Source organism: Bufo gargarizans, chromosome 6 (assembly GCF_014858855.1).
Source record: "Bufo gargarizans isolate SCDJY-AF-19 chromosome 6, ASM1485885v1, whole genome shotgun sequence".
Classification (NCBI taxonomy): domain Eukaryota; kingdom Metazoa; phylum Chordata; class Amphibia; order Anura; family Bufonidae; genus Bufo; species Bufo gargarizans.
The window spans coordinates 5,360,097-5,381,701 of NC_058085.1; the positions used below are offsets into that span (position 1 = coordinate 5,360,097).

General features: G+C 42.9%; 1 protein-coding gene across 1 annotated transcript; it reads right to left on the reverse strand.

The window, feature by feature from the left end:
* Positions 1-466: 466 nt before the first annotated feature.
* LOC122942288 (serine/threonine-protein kinase SBK1-like) lies at positions 467-21,367 on the reverse strand. The gene is made up of 4 exons (XM_044299811.1): positions 21,235-21,367; positions 6,870-7,107; positions 2,658-2,860; positions 467-1,525 (listed from the first exon to the last, which is right to left on the reverse strand). Exons 2-4 carry the CDS (start codon positions 7,039-7,041, stop codon positions 773-775), a joined length of 1,128 nt encoding a protein of 375 aa, XP_044155746.1. The 5' UTR covers positions 7,042-7,107; positions 21,235-21,367; the 3' UTR covers positions 467-772.
* Between the last annotated feature and the right edge of the window lie 238 nt (positions 21,368-21,605).

Below are 21,605 nucleotides of genomic sequence, written 5' to 3' on the forward strand. Positions count from 1 at the left end.
TATGATTGTGACCGGGACAATGCCCGTACATAACAGTAAGATTCTTGGCTCATGGAGGAGTACCTGTAATGTTCTGCAGTGTTACAGTTCACAGGCAGAGCAGGTTTTTTGGACTCTTTGGAACCTAGAATGAGAAGACATGTGTGGCCTACATTGCCGCAGAGAAGACGCTCTATACTGCCTCGCGTAGGTGCTGCCAGTATATACGGTACGAGACCTCTGCGGTCAATGTGTCATCGATGTAGCAGTATTAATAAAGAAACGTGGAGGACCACAGAAACATGGGCGCCGGGTTGGTAAGGGATTTACTGGGTGATTGTGGGCATATTGTTTATTTCAGCCCATCTGTAGGTAACAGAAGCTGGAAAACGTCAACAATAAAATAACATAATGAAAGTGAATTATAATTACTACTACTACTAATAATTTAGATAATTTATAATAAATAGAATACACAACATTTTAAGTTATTATTTTGTGAATTCATGGTTCAAGATGCGATTTCGTCGTAACATATACATGGCCACAGATGGGCAAAGGCCTGGACATCACCAACAGTTGGCCATCCTCGTATCCGCCTCAGCATAACATCGAGTATTTCTGATTGTTGGGCATGCTCTCATCTACACAGCTCCATTGACTTCTCAGGCTATTAAATTGTAGCATGTATATGGACGACGCGATTGATGTCCCAGATGACATCTGCTGCTCATGCCATTAGTCCAAAAGAAAACTGCTCCGTCTGTATATAGTACACGGTGAAGGAGACGTTTCATACGCATATCTCGATGGGCGCAGACACTAAGATGGTATTTGCGTTGCTCTCTTTCGGGACGTCCTCGTAGCTGCTGCACGAGGAGAAGGATAAACTAGGGCTGGTGTCGCTTTTATTGTTATCTAGAGTGTTGCCATTGATGTAAGGAAGAGCTTGCGTCTTAATGTGTACAAAGACTTCACCGTTGGTTTTTGCCTCTGAAGGATGGGAGTCTTCCTTAGTGACCAGCCAAGTCTTGCCAAAATACCAGAGGATATCCTTAATGGAGCATCTTTTCTCCGGCTCGATGGAAAGCAATTTGCTAAACATTTTAAGGGCATGAGAGGTGAATCTCCGCCACTGTGATGGCACGTTGGCATTCTTGTATTTTTGCCACTGGTAAAATTCATAGTAAAACGAGTCTGAATGTAATGCTTTTTCCCAAGGGAAATTCCCAGTCATCATGCAGAACAGAAGGACCCCAAAGGCCCAGACGTCGATACTATATTCCACCAAGAATCCACTGTGTTTTGATGTTTCGCACAGTTCGGGAGCAGTGTAAGGGATGGTTCCACTAACACGTTTTTCCGTGGTGCCGGCAATCCTGGTCATGCCAAAATCGGAGAGTTTAATTTTTCGGCATTCTTTGTCAAAAATGAGAATATTTTCTGGTTTGATATCGCGGTGGACAAGCTTTCGGTGGTGGAGATAATCCAGGGCTAATGCTACTTGGTAGATGCAGCGTTTGGTTGTATGCTCGGAGAGACCAACCTGGAGAGAACAGAGTAAGGAAAAGAATGAAGGACAGAAAATACATTTCTTTCAGATCTTAAGATGGAATAATACTGTGTACATTTTGTTGGTGTGGCAACATTTTTATGCTTATAGATAAGGGGCTCTCGTGTAACAGGCTTCAAAGATTTCACATTCTTGTAAGCCCTTAGGTGAACATGTAGTTTTCCATCTGTAATGCCTCAAAGTGGCATTACCACCTTTTATGCCTCTCCACTATCTTCTATGGTTAATGTAACATCATTTATGAATTTATATCCTGATCATATAAAATGTGTCATTTCCATGCAACTGTTGTATTTATATGTAATGTGCCTGGTTCACCAGCAGATGGCGGCGAGTAAGGCAGAGCTACAGGGACAGAGGATGGAACCTTCTTTCCATTCTCTTCTCTCCCTCTAGGAGAAGTTTAGATAGTGAAGGTCAGTTGAAAGTACCTCCCTGTTAAAGGCAGGTTGTGCAGCAGGGAGCTCAGCCTGGCTCGGCAAGCCCTGCCTTTGCCAGCAGAGCACCATCAGCTCTGTAGGATCTGGAGGCCAAAGCTACAAGCCTCAGGAGCCAGGGAGGGGAAGCTCCCCTGGATAAAGCAAGACAGAGACAGACCAGACTACAGAAAGTAAAGTTCAGCAGAAAGGAAAAGTTTCTGTTTAATCCTGTCATCAAAGCAGAGCTAGAGAGCAACTGATGTAGCAGAGATGAATGTGTTCGCCTGCCAGAATTTATGCCAAAGCTTGCTGGTGACCAACAAAACATTGGAAGATTGTTGCCTGATGAAAGTTTATTCAAGTAAAGTTGTTGTCAAGTTTATCACCAAGTCTGGACTCCAATTCATTTCTTCATCCCACCATCCCTACCTCTTTTCTGCAACGGACGACCACGCCTGGGCTTCCAGCGTATCCAGGTAGGAGCACCGTGACAAGTGCTACACCACTAAGGGACCTTAGGCCACCCTACACAACTCTGGCATTCCTATCCTGGGTACTACCATATCTACTAAACGGGGGACTCTGTCCCTCGTTGCTGAAATTAAACTGGCGTCACGACAAAAACTCTTATAACATTTTAAAGGGACCACAAGTAGTGTCCTTGCTTCCTTGTTGCACATCTTTACCTGAGGAGGGATGATATCAAAGAGGTCCCCAGCCACGGCATATTCTTGTGCAAACACGTAGTATTCATCTGTCTCGAATGCAATGTCGTACATGCCAATAATATAGGGACAGGCCGACAGGTAGCGTGAAATACAATATTCCTGCAGGAAACTCTTTTGTTTTGTTGTTTTCTTCCTCAAAAATTTTAAGGCCATCTTTATACCTAAAGTGACAAAAAAGATTGTTTGAAACTGTCAAATAATAGTAATAACATATGGCTGCCCCTCCACAAGCTACAGGGGTTGCAGTGGTCGCAATTGGAACTGGGTTCTTAAAGGGTTTCTGTCACCTCCTTTTAGCCTATAGAGCTGCGGACATGCACGGCTAGATCGCCGCTAGCGTGTCCGCAATATACCGGTCCCATAGGGCTGTGTGCTTTTATTGTGTTTAAAAAATGATTTTATAGATATGTAAATGAGCCTGGTAAGGAGCCCAAGGGGCTTTACTTAGGCCTCTTTCACACTTGCGTTGTCCGGATCCGGCGTGTACTCCACTTGCCGGAATTACACGCCGGATCCGGAAAAACGCAAGTGAACTGAAAGCATTTGAAGACGGATCCGTCTTCAAAATGCTTTCAGTGTTACTATGGCAGCCAGGACGCTATTAAAGTCCTGGTTGCCATAGTAGGAGCGGGAAGCGGGGGAGCGGTATACTTACCATCCGTGCGGCTCCCGGGGCGCTCCAGAGTGACGTCAGAGCGCACCATGCGCATGGATGACGTGCCATGCGATCACGTCATCCATGCGCGTGGGGCGCCCTGACGTCACTCTGGAGCGCCCCGGGAGCCGCACGGATGGTAAGTATACTGCTCCGCCGCTCCCCACTACACTTTACCATGGCTGCCAGGACTTTAGCGTCCCGGCAGCCATGGTAACCATTGAGAAAAAGCTAAACGTCGGATCCGGCAACGCGCCGAAACGAAGTTTAGCTTAAGGCCGGATCCAGATCAATGCCTTTCAATGGGCATTAATTCCGGATCCGGCCTTGCGGCAAGTCTTCAGGATTTTTGGCCGGAGCAAAAAGCGCAGCATGCTGTGGTATTTTCTCCGGCCAAAAAACGTTCCGGTCCGGAACTGAAGACATCCTGATGCATCCTGAACGGATTTCTCTCCATTCAGAATGCATTAGGATAAAACTGATCAGGATTCTTCCGGCATAGAGCCCCGACGACGGAACTCTATGCCGGAAGAAAAGAACGCAGGTGTGAAAGAGCCCTAACCTTCTCATTTTTTAAACACAATAAAAGCACACAGCCCTATGGGACCGGTATATTGTGGACATGCTAGTGGCGATCTAGCTGTGCATGTCCGCAGCTCTATAGGCTAAAACGAGGTGACAGAATCCCTTTAAACCAACCAGGGCCACCCTTGCCAGTGGCGCACCGTCAATTATCATATTTTTCACTTTATAAGACGCAGTGTGTCTTATAAAGTGAATACTAGTGAGCGCTTCCATTATGGAAACTCTCACTAGTATGCAGGAGGCGTGGGGAGTGAAATGCTGCTAGCGCTATTCTCACCCTCCCTGATCTTTTTGAGGTCTCCAGGTCCACGCTGCACTGTCCTGTCTGTGTACAATGTCACAACGTGACGTTGAACGTAGTCAGGTCCAGTGCAGCGTGGGCCCAAAGAAGACCAGGGAGCATTGACTGTAGTGGAGGCCGCCAGACCAGGAAAGTGGCAGCAGAGCAGGAGAGGTAAGTGAATTTATTTATTTTGGGTCTGATCTGAGGTCTGATGGAGGTCTAAAGGGGGTCTGATCTGAGGTCTGAAATGGGGGTCTGATATGGAGGTCTAAAGGGGGTCTGATCTGAGGTCTGAAATGGGGGTCTGGCATGGAGGTGTAAAGGGTCTTTGATCTGATGTCTGACATGGAGGTTTTAAGGGGATCTGATCTGAGATCTGATATGGGGGAGGTCTGATGGTGGTCTCATATGAGGTTTGATATGAAGGTCTGATATGGGGTCTGATTTAAGATCTGATATGGGGTTCTGATTTGAGGTCTGATATGGGGGTCTGTTCTGAGGATCTGATATTGCAGTCTGATTTAGGGTCTGATATGGGGTTCTGATTTGAGGTCTGATATGGGGTCTGATATGAGAGGTAAGGGGCTATACACACTGGCAGAGAATTATTACTCTTGGTGGGACTTTGGGGAGCACTATTATTGTGGTGGACATTATGTTTACACTGTTAGTGACAGGGACACTATTTGGTGGATGCAGTTATTTTTTAGGGCGCTGTGTGCCAATAATTATTGAAGGAGGCACTATCTGTGTGGTACTAGTATTTTCAGGGGGATTATCTGTTTCTGCAGTGTAGTATTGGGGAGCACAGCGGGCGCAGTATTGGGGTGGCAGGATCGGGTGTTGAAAAGGTGGTAGGATAATAGAAAAGTAAGAAACTAAGATGTCTGTCAAACTCTGCAGAGACGAGAAATGGCTGAAAGACATGATCATGGCGGTCTGGTCTGAAAGAAGATGAGGAAAGAGAATGTCTACATCAGACGAGACATCATTGGATTTAAGAGGTACATATGCGGCGCTGTATTACCCTGTATATTCTGTAGCTCTGTATGTAATGTTTTCGAAGTATGTCTTCCACAATAGGGCTGAAGGGAAGGGATTAGGTTGAGAAGTTGGCAGCAGAAAGGGCTAGGTGCGCCCCTGACCACAAAGAGGGAAGGGGGGCCCAAGCTGAATTTCTGCACCTGGGCCCATGAGCCTTTAGCAACGCCCCTGGCCACGCTTAGAGTTGAAGACAAATGTTTACATCCACATTGACCACATTGGTTTTTCTCAATTCCTGGGACACTGGCCGTGTGCATTCCGCATCACGGATGTGGACCCATTCAATTAAATGGGTCCGCAAATCCGGAGTTGCGGTGTGGAACGGAAGCACTACGGAGTGCTTCTGTGGTGTTCCGTTCCGTGCTTCCATTCTGCAAAAAGATAGGACAATTTCTATCTTTTCGTGGAATGGATGGATTGCAGACCCTATTCAAGCGAATGGGGTCACGATCCGCATGCGGCTGGCCCACGGTTGGTGCCCGTGCACGGAGCCCTTACGTTCGTCTGCAAGAGGCCTTAGAGAAATGTCCTCTGGTCTGATGAGCAAAAATTTTACTGTTTGCCTTTAATGACCATCGTTCTGCATGGAGACAAAAGGGCGAGGCCTACACAATCCAAAGAACAACATCCTAACCGTGAATCACTGGGCCGGATTATGTTGTGGAGGTGCTTTACTGCAGAAGGACGAGGTTCACATCATAGATTGTATCATGTAGAGATATTAAAGAAACATCTCAGGATGTCAACCAGAAAGTGAAAGCTTGGACACACATGGATATTCCAAATAGGAAAATAACCCCAAACAAACTTCCAAGGTTGTGGCAAAATGGATTAAGGACAACGTGAAGGTAATCACGTTGTCCCATGACAAAGCCCTGACCTCAATCCCATAGAAATTTTTTGGGCAGAACTGGAAAAGCGTGTGTGAACAGCCACAACCCCTGATCTAAGTTCGACAATTATGAGGCAATGCTACCAGATACTAACCATGGGTACGTCAACTTCTGAGGCACTGGGAATGTGAGGAAAGAAATACAAGATGAAATAAATCATTGTATTTCACCGTTATTAAAGGTCAGCAATTGTGAAAACCTGAGTTGTAATGAATGTGTCTAAGGTGTATGTAAATGTATCTCCTGAAATATTCTGTGCTTCTTGTGGATCCTGCTTCTTTCAATATCAGTTTGTGATGTCCCGCTGACTCAATTGCCTCATTACAACAATGCCTCTGTCACATGAGTGGACCGGTCACTGCCTCCCGCAAGACCTCTCGTCAGATACCCACTGGAGAACCCAGACCCTACCACTGACTAAATCTCAGTCTGTGAGCAATATATTATAGTACTAAAGTGAGATGTAGTTTAGAAGTTTTCAGTATCTGGAATTAAAGAAAGTTTATGTCCCAAAAGGTCTTTGCAGATGTCCACTACTGTTGGGGCTAACTGGGTCATAGCTCTGTGGGGTCCAGAGGAAGCAGGCCCTACCCCACAAGACACTAATAATATAAAAAGCACATGGTATGTGGGGGCCCTGTTACAAGTTGTGAATTGGGGCCCACCTTCATGGGCAAAGTACTTTTCATTTTCTGTAAATTAGATCTCACCTCTTGCTTTATGGATCACCAGATCAACTCTTCCATATGTCCCTTTCCCAAGCTCCCTGATGACTTCATATTGTTTTGTGATTTCTACTTTCTCCATCGTCTTCGCTGTCAACATTTGGAGCTCCTCAAGAATATCCACTGCTCCTCGGGACAGTAGTGATGAGACACTCATAATTATTTTCTTTGTGAAGTAATTTAGTCACTAAAAATGTTTCACTCTCATTAGATTCGTGAATATCTGCAATTAAGAGACAATTTGGGTTAGTCACCAAACAGTCGTTTATGGTTTTCATCTCTATCAATATCCATCACCAGCAGTTCTCATACTTTGTCATCCATCAAATATCCTCAGCCATCATCATCAACCATTGTGTCATAGAGGCACTTTGTGCTGCTGCTGTCCTCCTATCTGGACAGGTACAGGATTCCTATCACCTATCCTGGTGGAAGACCACGTTAGTCCAGTGTCCCATCATGGTGCAAAGGCCTCTTCCTTTTTCTCTTAGAGCATTTGCATCTCCTGACTCTTAAAGGGCCAGTGCTCAATTGCCTAAGTCTCTCCCAGCCACCTGAACAGTCACCTTAGGGTATTTAAGGCACCTTTCCCTAGGGGAGGGTGCCTGAGCTTTAGTATCCTAGCTTTCTAATTTACTAGTGAAGGTGTGCTTTTCCATGTGCCCATATCTGCCCATTTACCAATTCTGATTCTCCACTGGTTGTCCTGACTTCTGACTGTTCGTCGTATTGATTCTCTGCTTCTTGTCCTGACCTCGGATAGTTTTATGGATACGCATGTCCTCTTCCTGACCACGGCCTATTTGACCGGAGTATTGCCTGATGCCTCCGTTGTCTTTGACCCCTGGGGGTCAGCTGCCAAATACACAAGGACTTTTCCAAGAGGTAGGTGCCTGGTGGCTCGCCTGCAGCGAAGTTCAGGGATTAAAAGGTTATTTGAGTGATCACCAGGATTACTCCCCTAGGAATAGCCCTAAGCCAAACTGGTTAGTTAGCACAGTGATCCTACAACCATTGTTCCTTACACATTTCCACTTAGGATTACCCATCAAACCATGGCAGTTGTCCTCTTTGACCATCATTCTTGTCAACCATCAGCATTGGGGGGGGGGGGGGGGGAACTGCTGTCGACAAATGAGCATTGCTGTTCCTGCATTGCTGGCTGATGGCTGGGATATTTACACAGGCCAGTGATCGGCAATGAACTTTCATAGCAATAAGACAACCTACCCTATCGTGAGGGTGAAATTTCTCTAGTTTTACATTTATGAGGAGTGTTAATTACTCTGATCAGGATGTAGCAGCTGATCCATCACAAAACTGCTGGCCAGCTTTTCGTAATCCCCTTGGAGATAAGGACAGGACAACACGTGTCAGGTTGCCGTCCTCTGTCTGCGACAATGTAAGTGGATTTAAATGTCATACACTACATGTAACTTTACTATATGTAGATCTGGTTTTGTACCAGAAGACAAAAAAACCCTCAAACAAGTGATTCACACCATTACCAGGCTATGGTGGAAGCGTCCGAGGAGAAGAGACTTAGGGGCCCTCTACACAAGCCACCAGATAATCGCCCACGAGCGCTCATGGGAATGCTTGGTAGCGATTATGACAGCGCAAAGGTGCCACCGATTACCCGATGAAAGAGCGAGTTACTGATTCATCAGGTAATTGAATCATATGTGTAGGCACCTACATCATGGTTGGCCAGCAGCAGATCGTGTTGTCTAAGCACGATCTACTGCCGGCAAACAACAAGTCTGTATGGGGACGAGCGATGTCATTAGCGATCACTGCTCCCCGCACTGTGGAGGAGATGGCTGCATGTAAATGATGTAATGTAACTGGTTTTCCTGTAGGCACATCCAGTTGTGATCACGGACCAGCTGTATTGGTAGTATTTTTGTGCATTTACACTGGACGGCTATTGAGAAAATGATAGTTTAATTGACACATGGAAGGGGTTCAACGGCAACTACTCGACTCTTCAGAATCAGGCATGTGAGGTATCTACTTTGGCACAATTTTAGGTTTGACCTTTGTAAAACTAAGTGAAATAAAATATAAATATAGAAAAAAAATCTAATCTGTAGGACCAGCAGCATATTAAACCTGGGAATATCCAATGAAAAGAGAGAAGAGCGTGCCACGAGGGCCCTGGACACCCCATTTTGTGGCAGTGCCATAAAATCAGACACGCAAACTGTCCCAGCTTGTTTTTATTGTCAGCGGCTTTTATCAAAATCAGTGACGGCAGAACAGGATAAACAACACTGGGCGAAGGCCGGGAGAGCCACGTGTCTCCATAAATGAACAGGAGGACGCAGACGGAGCATCTGGCCCATTATAACATTGCCGGCTCTGTAATCCCTGAGAGATAATTAGGACAAGACCTCTACAGTACCAGAAGACAAGCCATACATCTACCCACCGCAGTCCTCGCAATATCACGTCTGAGTGCTGGACATTAAAGGGAAAAAGCAACAATATTATTTAACATAACCAGGAGATGCCCAGGTTATACCAGCTGTACATATATAATTATATACAGGAGATGTACAACTTATACCAGCTGTACATATATAATTATATACAGGAGATGCCCAGGTTATACCAGCATGCTCCATATCACTATATACAAGAAGATGTATAACTTATACCAGCTGTACATATATAATTATATACAGGAGATGTACAACTTATACCAGCTGTACATATATAATTATATACAGGAGATGCCCAGGTTATACCAGCATGGTCCATATCACTATATACAAGAAGATGTATAACTTATACCAGCTGTACATATATAATTATATACAGGAGATGCCCAGGTTATACCAGCTGTACATATATAATTATATACAGGAGATACCCAGGTTATACCAGCTGTACATATATAATTATATACAGGAGATGCCCAGGTTATACCAGCATGCTCCATATCACTATATACAGAAGATGTATAACTTATACCAGCTGTACATATATAACTATATACAGGAGATGCCCAGGTTATACCAGCATGCTCCATATCACTATATACAAGAATATGTATAACTTATACCAGCTGTACATATATAATTATATACAGGAGATGCCCAGGTTATACCAGCTGTACATATATAATTATATACAGGAGATACCCAGGTTATACCAGCGTGCTCCATATCACTATATACAAGAAGATGTATAACTAATACCAGCTGTACATATATAATTATATACAGGAGATGCCCAGGTTATACCAGCATGCTCCATATCACTATATACAATAAGATGTATAACTTATACCAGCTGTACATATATAATTATATACAGGAGATACCCAGGTTATACCAGCATGCTCCATATCACTATATACAGGAAGATGTATAACTTATACCAGCTGTACATATATAATTATATACAGGAGATGCCCAGGTTATACCAGCATGCTCCATATCACTATATACAAGAAGATGTATAACTTATACCAGCTGTACATGTATAATTATATACAGGAGATACCCAGGTTATACCAACTGTACATATATATTTATATACAGGAGATGCCCAGGTTATACCAGCATGCTCCATATCACTGTATACAAGAAGATGTATAACTTATACCAGCTGTACATATATAATTATATACAGGAGATACCCAGGTTATACCAGCATGCTCCATATCACTATATACAAGAAGATGTATAACTTATACCAGCTGTACATATATAATTATATACAGGAGATACCCAGGTTATACCAGCTGTACATATATAATTATATACAGGAGATACCCAGGTTATACCAGCATGCTCCATATCACTGTATACAAGAAGATGTATAACTTATACCAGCTGTACATATATCATTATATACAGGAGATGCCCAGGTTATACCAGCATGGTCCATATCACTATATACAAGAAGATGTATAACTTATACCAGCTGTACATATATAATTATATACAGGAGATGCCCAGGTTATACCAGCTGTACATATATAATTATATACAGGAGATACCCAGGTTATACCAGCAGGCTCCATATCACTATATACAAGAAGATGTATAACTTATACCAGCTGTACATATATAATTATATACAGGAGATACCCAGGTTATACCAGCTGTACATATATAATTATATACAGGAAGATGTATAACTTATACCAGCTGTACATATATAATTATATACAGGAGATGCCCAGGTTATACCAGCTGTACATATATAATTATATACAGGAGATGCCCAGGTTATACCAGCATGCTCCATATCACTATATACAGGAAGATGTATAACTTATACCAGCTGTACATATATAATTATATACAGGAGATGCCCAGGTTATACCAGCATGCTCCATATCACTATATACAAGAAGATGTATAACTTATACCAGCTGTACATATATAATTATATACAGGAGATACCCAGGTTATACCAGCATGCTCCATATCACTGTATACAAGAAGATGTATAACTTATACCAGCTGTACATATATCATTATATACAGGAGATGCCCAGGTTATACCAGCATGGTCCATATCACTGTATACAAGAAGATGTATAACTTACACCAGCTGTACATATATAATTATATACAGGAGATGCCCAGGTTATACCAGCATGCTCCATATCACTATATACAAGAAGATGTATAACTTATACCAGCTGTACATATATAATTATATACAGGAGATGCCCAGGTTATACCAGCATGCTCCATATCACTATATACAAGAAGATGTATAACTTATACCAGCTGTACATATATAATTATATACAGGAGATGCCCAGGTTATACCAGCATACTCCATATCACTGTATACAAGAAGATGTATAACTTATACCAGCTGTACATATATAATTATATACAGGAGATGCCCAGGTTATACCAGCTGTACATATATAATTATATACAGGAGATACCCAGGTTATACCAGCAGGCTCCATATCACTATATACAAGAAGATGTATAACTTATACCAGCTGTACATATATAATTATATACAGGAGATACCCAGGTTATACAAGCATGCTCCATATCACTATATACAAGAAGATGTATAACTTATACCAGCTGTACATATATAATTATATACAGGAGATGCCCAGGTTATACCAGCTGTACATATATAATTATATACAGGAGATACCCAGGTTATACCAGCTGTACATATATAATTATATACAGGAGATGCCCAGGTTATACCAGCTGTACATATATAATTATATACAGGAGATACCCAGGTTATACCAGCTGTACATATATAATTATATACAGGAGATGCCCAGGTTATACCAGCATGCTCCATATCACTATATACAAGAAGATGTATAACTTATACCAGCTGTACATATATAAATATATATACAGGAGATGCCCAGGTTATACCAGCTGTACATATATAATTATATACAGGAGATGCCCAGGTTATACCAGCCGTACATATATAATTATATACAGGAGATGCCCAGGTTATACCAGCATGCTCCATATCACTATATACAAGAAGATGTATAACTTATACCAGCTGTACATATATAATTATATACAGGAGATACCCAGGTTATACCAGCATGCTCCATATCACTATATACAAGAAGATGTATAACTTATACCAGCTGTACATATATAATTATATACAGGAGATACCCAGGTTATACCAGCATGCTCCATATCACTATATACAAGAAGATGTATAACTTATACTAGCTGTACATATATAATTATATACAGGAGATGCCCAGGTTATACCAGCTGTACATATATAATTATATACAGGAGATACCCAGGTTATACCAGCATGCTCCATATCACTATATACAGGAAGATGTATAACTTATACCAGCTGTACATATATAATTATATACAGGAGATGCCCAGGTTATACCAGCATGCTCCATATCACTATATACAAGAAGATGTATAACTTATACCAGCTGTACATATATAATTATATACAGGAGATACCCAGGTTATACCAGCATGCTCCATATCACTATATACAAGAAGATGTATAACTTATACCAGCTGTACATATATAATTATATACAGGAGATACCCAGGTTATACCAGCATGCTCCATATCACTATATACAAGAAGATGTATAACTTATACCAGCTGTACATATATAATTATATACAGGAGATGCCCAGGTTATACCAGCTGTACATATATAATTATATACAGGAGATGCCCAGGTTATACCAGCTGTACATATATAATTATATACAGGAGATGCCCAGGTTATACCAGCACGCTCCATTTCAGAACATGTGTAACTTTTTGATGTTTGCTTTCTGTCTTTCTCAGGTTCTGTGGGTCTCCGGTCCCTGGTGACCTTGTGGTTCAGACCTTCTGTCAGGATGTAATGTGATATCACTGATGTATATAATATAGGTAATCGTGCTGAAGGCTTCCTGGTCCTATATACCTATATGGCACCTGGCCTTCTTCTTACTAAGAACATGCAGACTGAGGAGAGGGATGCTCTTCTTTCTGGGGTATCAGTTATAGAGCTGAACATTACTGGAGATGATCCTCAGGACGCCATATTTGCTCCAGTCATTGGCCCTGTCCTGGCAGGGGCAGTAATTCTATGGATATGTGATGTCAGGGCCTACCACGGGAGCCTCCACCACAGCCCTGTCCTGAGGTTGATGTTTTTCACCACAGAACCCGGCCTCTGGAAGATCCTGGCAGCCGCGTCACATCATTGTGCAGCCGTGATAAACCCCATCCACCTCACAGGAGTGAAATGCCAATCTCTGCGGGGTCGGAGACAAGACTCAACCCCAGGTGTGAGATACACAGTAACATAGTACATAAGGCCGAAAAAAGACATCTGTCCATCCAGCTCGGCCTGTAATCCTGCATTACCACATCCTAGAACCATATAGGATCCGGTGGAGGATAACTGTGGAGGGGATTATGTATATATATATATGGAATGGAATCTATGGAGGGCAAAAGATAGACAGATTGATAAATATAAGAGTATATGAGATAGAGTAATAATATAATAGGCCAAGTCCCCTCATATTGTCCCTTTTCTAGTATACTGTATACATCTCACCCCTAGACCTGGTTATATACTGTATATATATCACCCCCAGGCCCAGTTATATACTGTATATATATTACCCCCAGACCCGGTTATATACTGTATATATATTACCCCCAGACCCGGTTATATACTGTATATATATCACCCCCAGACCTGGTTATATACTGTATATATATCACCCCCAGACCCCATTATATACTGTATATATATCACCCCCAGAACCAGTTATATTCTGTATATATTCAGCCTCCAATCACCTGCTGCGCTGTGTGTAGCTGCTGCGCCTGCTCCCTCTAGTGGTTATTTTGTGCAATTATAGCAAAATGTAGTTAAAGTTTGTTAATTTCCCTGGCGTCTGACGTCACTTCCTGGGGCGGGGCTTAGCCAAATCTGGCGCCAAATTGTATTATAAAAAGCCTCCGTCCATCCAGGCTGTTTCTGTTTGCAGCCTGGTTTGGTTACTTACAGAAACTATTGTAGTTAGCAACTTATTGTGCGTATGTCTGGTTGTTCTCTTTCTCTAATGAATAAGGATTGTTCATTCATTATGGCTTACTTTTTCTGCAGAAAATGTCTTCTGCCGCCGATAGGGATCGGTCTGGCCGCAAAGCGACATCCAAGCGCAGATATTTGGGATTGTGACACCCCTCTAGCAGACACCTTTGAATTTAATAGGTGTCCCTCTTGCCGTCCTCCTCCTCTGCCTAATATGGAGCCTACCATACAGGAGGTAGTAGTCTGGGTAAAGGACTTTGTGGAGTCCTCAATGAACTCCCTAAAGGATTCCTTGTTGTCCAGAAGATCCCATGCCCAATCTCCTCAGATGTCTACTCCCATGCAGGAGGAAGCCTACCATACCATGGACGAAGTCCATTCCTCTGAGTCTTGCAGGGAGGAAGAAGAGGCCGTAAGGTACTTCTTTCCTGTAGAGAAGACCCAGAGATTACTTAGATCCATCCGATCGGGGGACCAGAACGGTGATCCCGGGGAAGCTTCAGAGTCCTCCTCTAGGGGGCCAAGGGCCTTCAAAGTTGACGAGACTCTGTTTCGGTTAATAAAGCTAGAATGGAAGCATCCTGAGAAAGCACCGGTCATCTCAAAGCACTTCAAGTCCATGTTCCCGATTGTGTCATCCCAATTAGATCAGTCGGGCACTGTGCCCAAAGTTGATTTGGCAATCGCAAAATTGTCTAAGAGGACCCTTGTCCCGGCTGATGACGGCTCCAATTTACAGGACCCGATGGAGAGGCGGGTAGAATGCACCTTGAGAAGATCTTACTCCACCGCTGCTGCTGCTGCATCTGTGGCTATATCCTCTACGGAGGTAGCCATCTTCCTTCAAAGACGCCTCTGGCAGGTGCAGTCGGATATCCTGATGACATCCTGGCGCAGTTTAAGTCCATTCTAATTGCCGTGGATTTTCTGTGTGACTCCAGCCCACAGCAGTTAAAGTTAGCCTCTAAGGCTAAGGCCCTTTCTTCAGTGGGTAGGAGGCCATTATGATTAAAACCTTGGGTGGCAGATAATGCCTCCAAGTATAATTTATGCAGCCTCCCTTACCAGCCAGGAAGGCTTTTTGGGGCCGAACTGGACCTTCCAGTCTTGCCGATAAAAAAGGTAAATGTCTCTCTCAAACCACAAGGGCTAGGGTTAGGCAGGGTAGAGGGTCCAGATCCTTTCAGGACCAATCCAGGCCTTAGCGAGGCCGTGGGTCCAGGAAGGGAGGATCATATAGTTCCGGTGGGAACAAAAACAGTAAGGCTGACCAGTGACGGCCCTCCCCTTCCGCCAGATCAGTCATAAATTTGACTCCTATTCTTTTAGACCTCCCAGTCGGAGGCCGTTTAACTTTTTTTTCTAAATACCTGGACAGAGTTTGTTCCAGATCCCTGGGTCCTGAATATAATAAGGACAGGCTACAGGATAGAATTTCTTTCTGTTCCCCCTGAAAAATTTGTTTTAACAAAATTCCTTCCCCGCGAGAAGCAACCGGTGTTGGAGGAGTCTATACTGGAATACAGGTGGAAAGGGGCCTTGGAGGAGGTTCCTCCAGAAGACATTGGGTCCGGCGTTTATTCGTCAGTTTTTCTGGTTACCAAGGCCACAGGAGGTTGGCGCATGATCATAGATCTCCGCTACCCCAACCAATTCATAAAGAAGAGGCGGTTCCGGATGGAGTCCATCAAATTGGTAATCAGCATCCTAAGCCCTGGGGACCTGATGGTTACACTGGATCTAAAGGATGGCTATCTTCACATCCCTGTGTACCAGGCCCACAGGAAGTATCTACGAGTGGCAGTGAGTCTCAGGGGGACGGTGAAACATTTTTAGTTTGCCACTCTTCCCTTTGGCATCACAAACGCCCTCTATATCTTTACCAAGGTGGTAATAGCTGTTGTAGCTCCCCTCAGATTGAGAGGCCTGGAGATCATTCCATATCTGGACAATTGGCTCCTAAAAGCCCACTCGGTAGAGACTCTTCATCTTCATCTTCTGCAGGCTCAGTCCTTCCTCCAGCGTTTGGGCTGGATTATCAATTGGCAGAAGTCAGAGATTTCTCCCTCCACTACCAGGAGGTTTCTAGGGTTCATAATAGATTCTACCAACATGACGCTCTCCCTTTCTCCGGAAAGGAAGTCATGCATTTCCAAGACTGCAGATCAACTCATGGTTCCCCACCGGGTAAGTATCAGAGTATTGATGAGGATGTTAGGCCTAATGTCAGCAGTCATGGATGTGGTTCCTTGGGCCTTGTGGCATATTCGCGGAAGCGGAAGTTCTGAGTCTATGGGATCGAACTCCCAGAGAGCTAGAGACAAAGTGCTCCCTGTCATCACAAGCCTGCCGCTCACTGAAGTGGTGGAAGCAGGTCAAAGATGGAAGGTCCTTGATCCAACCTTGTTGGATCCTGCAATGCCAAAGTGAAAACGTTCTGTTCCCTGTATCGGAAGGACAATCCCTTAGCAGTAGATGCTCTGTCAATTCCATGGGAGTTCAGACTGGCCTACATCTTTCCTGCCATCGCCATGATACCCAGGGTATTTATGAAGATTCGGCAGGACCAAACCTCAGTAATAGCCTTGATTCCATTCTGGCCCAGGAGGTCTTGGTTTACTCTGCTCATGCAGATGAGCCGAGGGCAATATTGGAAGCTTCCCCCAATGCAGAACCTGGTGTCCTGGGGCACTCAGCTCTGCCTGGATCCATCCAGACTCAATCTTACAGCCTGGAGATTGATGAGTCCCTTCTAGAGCCTGAAGGGCTATCAGCAGCGGTCCTAAGAACGATGTCTCATTCCAGAGCTCCTGCGACAGTCAAGCCCTACGCCAGGGTAAAGTGTATTTTTCTTCTATGGTGTGCATCTCATCAAATACCATCCTCCAGTATCTGCTATTCTCCAGTTCCTGCAGGATGGACTAGATAAGGGCCTCAGCCCTTCTACACTCAAGGTACAGATCTCAGCTCTGTCCGCTGCCTTTGGCAGATCTTTACATCAAGACCCTCTGATTAAGAGGTTCCTTAAAGGAGCCGTACGTCTTAAGCCTAGCACTTTAAGACCTATACCGCAGTGGGATCTCTCAGTGGTGCTTAAAGGATTGAGTGGTCCTCCCTTTGAACCCCTGGAAGAAGTGGACTTTAAGTTTTTATCCATGAAAGTAACCTTTTTGTTGCCCGTAACTTCGGCCAAATGCATTTCAGAGCTTCAGGCTTTTTTGGTGTATGAGCCATACACTTTATTTTTACCGGACAGAGTCCTTTTACGTTTCTTACCCACCTTTTTGCCTCTGTGCACAACATTAATCAAGTTGTGTCTTTTGCCTGTGTTATGTTCCTCTTCTTCCTCTCCAGAAGAAAGTTCCCTCCATACTCTGGATGTGGCCAGATGTTTGAGAATCTACATTGAAAGATCCCGGGAGTTCAGAAGGTCAGAGAATCTTCTTACCCTGTTCATTGGCAGGAATAGAGGGAAGAAGGCCTCTAAGCCTACTCTAAATAGATGGGTCAGAGGGGCCATCAAAGAATCTTTTGCTTACAAAAATAGACGTCCTCCTGCCTTTGTCACTGCCCACTCCACCCGAACAGTCTCTACTAGTTGGGCCAAAAGGTCTCTTATCCCTCTGGAACAGATCTGTTCCACGGCCTCCTGGAGCTCACATTCTACCTTTGTAAAGCATTATAGACTCAACCTCAGGGGTTCAGAAGACCCCCCCCAGACCCGGGTATATACTGTATATATATAATCCCCAGAACCGGTTATATATTGTGTATATATCACCCCCAGACCCGGTTATATACTGTACAAATATATCATCCCTAGAACCGGTTATATACTGTGTATATATCACCACCAGAACAGGTTATATATATATAATCCCCAGACCTGCTTATATACTGTATAAATATATCCCCCAGAACCGGTTATATACTGTGTGTGTATATATATCCCCCAGTACCGGTTATATACTGTATATATATCACCCCCAGACCCGGTTATATACTGTATATATATCACCCCCAGACCTGCTTATATACTGTATAAATATATCCCCCAGAACCGGTTATATACTTTGTGTATATATATCCCCCAGAACCAGTTATATACTGTATATATATATATCACCCCCAGACCTGGTAATATACTGTATATATATATATCGCGACAGAACAGGTTATATACTGTATATATATATCACCCCCAGACCCGGTTATATACCGTATATATATATAACCCCCAGACCTGGTTATATACTGTATATATATCGTGACAGAACAGGTTATATACTGTATATATATCACCCCCAGACCCGGTTATATACTGTATATATATCACCCCCAGACCCGGTTATATACTGTATATATATATATATATATATATCACCCCCAGAACCGGTTATATACTGTATATATATCACCCCCAGACCTGGTTATACACTGTATATATATCGCGACAGAACAGGTTATATAGTGTATATATATCACCCCCAGACCCGGTTATATACTGTATATATATCACCCCCATATCTGGTTATATACTGTATAAATATCATCCCCAGACCTGCTTATATACTGTATAAATATATCCCCCAGAACCAGTTTTATATATATATATATATATATATCACCCCCAGAACTGGATATATACTGTATATATATATATATATATATCACCGCCAGACCCCGTTATATACTGTATATATATCACCCCCAGACCCGGTTATATACTGTATATATATCACCCCCAGACCCGGTAATATACTGTATATATATTACCTTCAGACCCGGTTATATACTGTATATATATCACCCCCAGACCCCGTTATATACTGTATATATATCACCCCCAGACCCCGTTATATACTGTATATATATCACCCCCAGACCTGGTTATATACTGTATATATATATAATATCCCTATACCCCGTTATATACTGTATATATATCACCCCGTTATATACTGTATATATATCACCCCCAGACCTGGTTATATACTGTATATATATCACCCCCAGACCCCGTTATATACTGTATTTATATCACCCCCAGACCTGCTTTTATACTGTATATATATATATCACCCCCAGACCCGTTATATACTGTATATATATCACCCCCAGACCTGGTTAAATACTGTAAATATATCACCCCCAGACCTGTTATATACTGTATATATATATCACCACCAGACCTGCTTTTATACTGTATATATATATATCACCCCCAGACACGGTTATATACTGTATATATTTCACCCCCAGACCCGTGATATACTGTATATATATCACCCCCAGACCCGGTTATATACTGTATATATATCACCCCCAGACCTGCTTTTATACTGTATATATATATATCACCCCCAGACCCGGTTATCTACTGTATATATATCACCCCTAGACCCTTTATATACTGTATATATATCACCCCCAGACCCGGTTATATACTGTATATATATCACCCCCAGACCCGGTTATATACTGTATATATATATATCATCCCCATACCCGGTTATATACTGTATATATATATCACCCCCAGACCCGTTATTTACTATATATATATCACCCCAGACCCCGTTATATACTGTATTTATATCACCCCCAGACCTGCTTTTATACTGTATATATATATAAATATATATCACCCCCAGAACCGGTTATATACTGTATATATATCACCCCCAGAACCGGTTATATACTGTATATATATCACCCCCAGACCCTGTTATATACTGTATTTATATCACCCCCAGACCTTCTTTTATACTGTGTGTATATATATATATATATATATATATCACCCCCAGAACCGGTTATATACTGTAAATATATCACCCCCAGACCCGTTATATACTGTATATATATATATATATATCACCGCCAGACCTGCTTTTATACTGTATATATATATATATCACCCCCAGACACGGTTATATACTGTATATATATATCACCCCCAGACCCGTTATATACTGTATATATATCACCCCCAGACCTGCTTTTATACTGTATATATATATCACCCCCAGACCCGGTTATCTACTGTATATCTATCACCCCTAGACTCGGTTATATACTGTATATATATCACCCCCAGACCCGTTATATACTGTATATATATCACCCCCAGACCCGGTTTTATACTGTATATATATATATCACCCCCAGACCCGGTTATATACTGTATATATATATCATCCCCATACCTGGTTATATACTGTATATATATATCACCCCCAGACCCAGTTATATACTGTATATATATCAACCCCAGACCTGGTTATATACTGTATATATATATTACCCCCAGACCCGGTTATATACTGTATATATATATCACCCCTAGACCCGTTATATACTGTATATGTATCATCCCCAGACCCGGTTATATACTATATATATATCACCCCTAGACCCGTTATATACTGTATATGTATCATCCCCAGACCCGGTTATATATTGCATATATATCACCCCCAGACCCAGTTATATACTGTATATATATCACCCCCAGACCCGTTATATACTGTATATGTATCATCCCCAGACCCGGTTATATATTGCATATGTATCACCCCCAGACCCAGTTATATACTGTATATATATCACCCCCAGACCCAGTTATATACTGTATATATATCACCCCCAGACCCGTTATATACTGTATATGTATCATCCCCAGACCCAGTCATATACTGGATACACACAGCATATACCTCCACGTAGTGTCATGTCAGATGCTGCATAGCTATAGGCAGGGCCATCATCTGGGAGCATCACCCTCCTCACCTTGTGTGCACACCCTGTAGGTCATGCAGCTTCCTCCATGCCCCGGTGCTGGGTCCAGAGGTTGGGGGTGTATTATGGGATTTGCCTTTGTTCCAGTGCAGATCCTGTCATTGTAGTGCAGCCCGCAGTCTCTGCAGCAGATGGAATGAGCGGTGTACTATGGAAGTGACAAAAGACCCTCCCACCAGTGTAATCCGTGCACTGCAAATCCTCCCTGCCCTGCACAATGCAGCTCTGGAGGGGGCGTCACCAGTGCAAAATGCAAGTGTATATTGTGGGAGGGAAAGCTGCGTCAATTCTCCATTTCTATTTTACAGAAAGCATTTATGTCACCCTTTATAGTCTCCATTTATTATGTCCTCCCACAAATC

Excerpts from the sequence above, each read along its gene's own strand:
- LOC122942288 (XM_044299811.1), bottom strand. The coding sequence starts at position 7,041 with ATGAGTGTCTCATCACTACTGTCCCGAGGAGCAGTGGATATTCTTGAG. Across the intron at positions 2,861-6,869 it reads GGTGATCCATAAAGCAAGAG|GTATAAAGATGGCCTTAAAA; the intron begins GTGAGATCTAAT and ends TTGTCACTTTAG. Across the intron at positions 1,526-2,657 it reads TTGATATCATCCCTCCTCAG|GTTGGTCTCTCCGAGCATAC; the intron begins GTAAAGATGTGC and ends TGTTCTCTCCAG.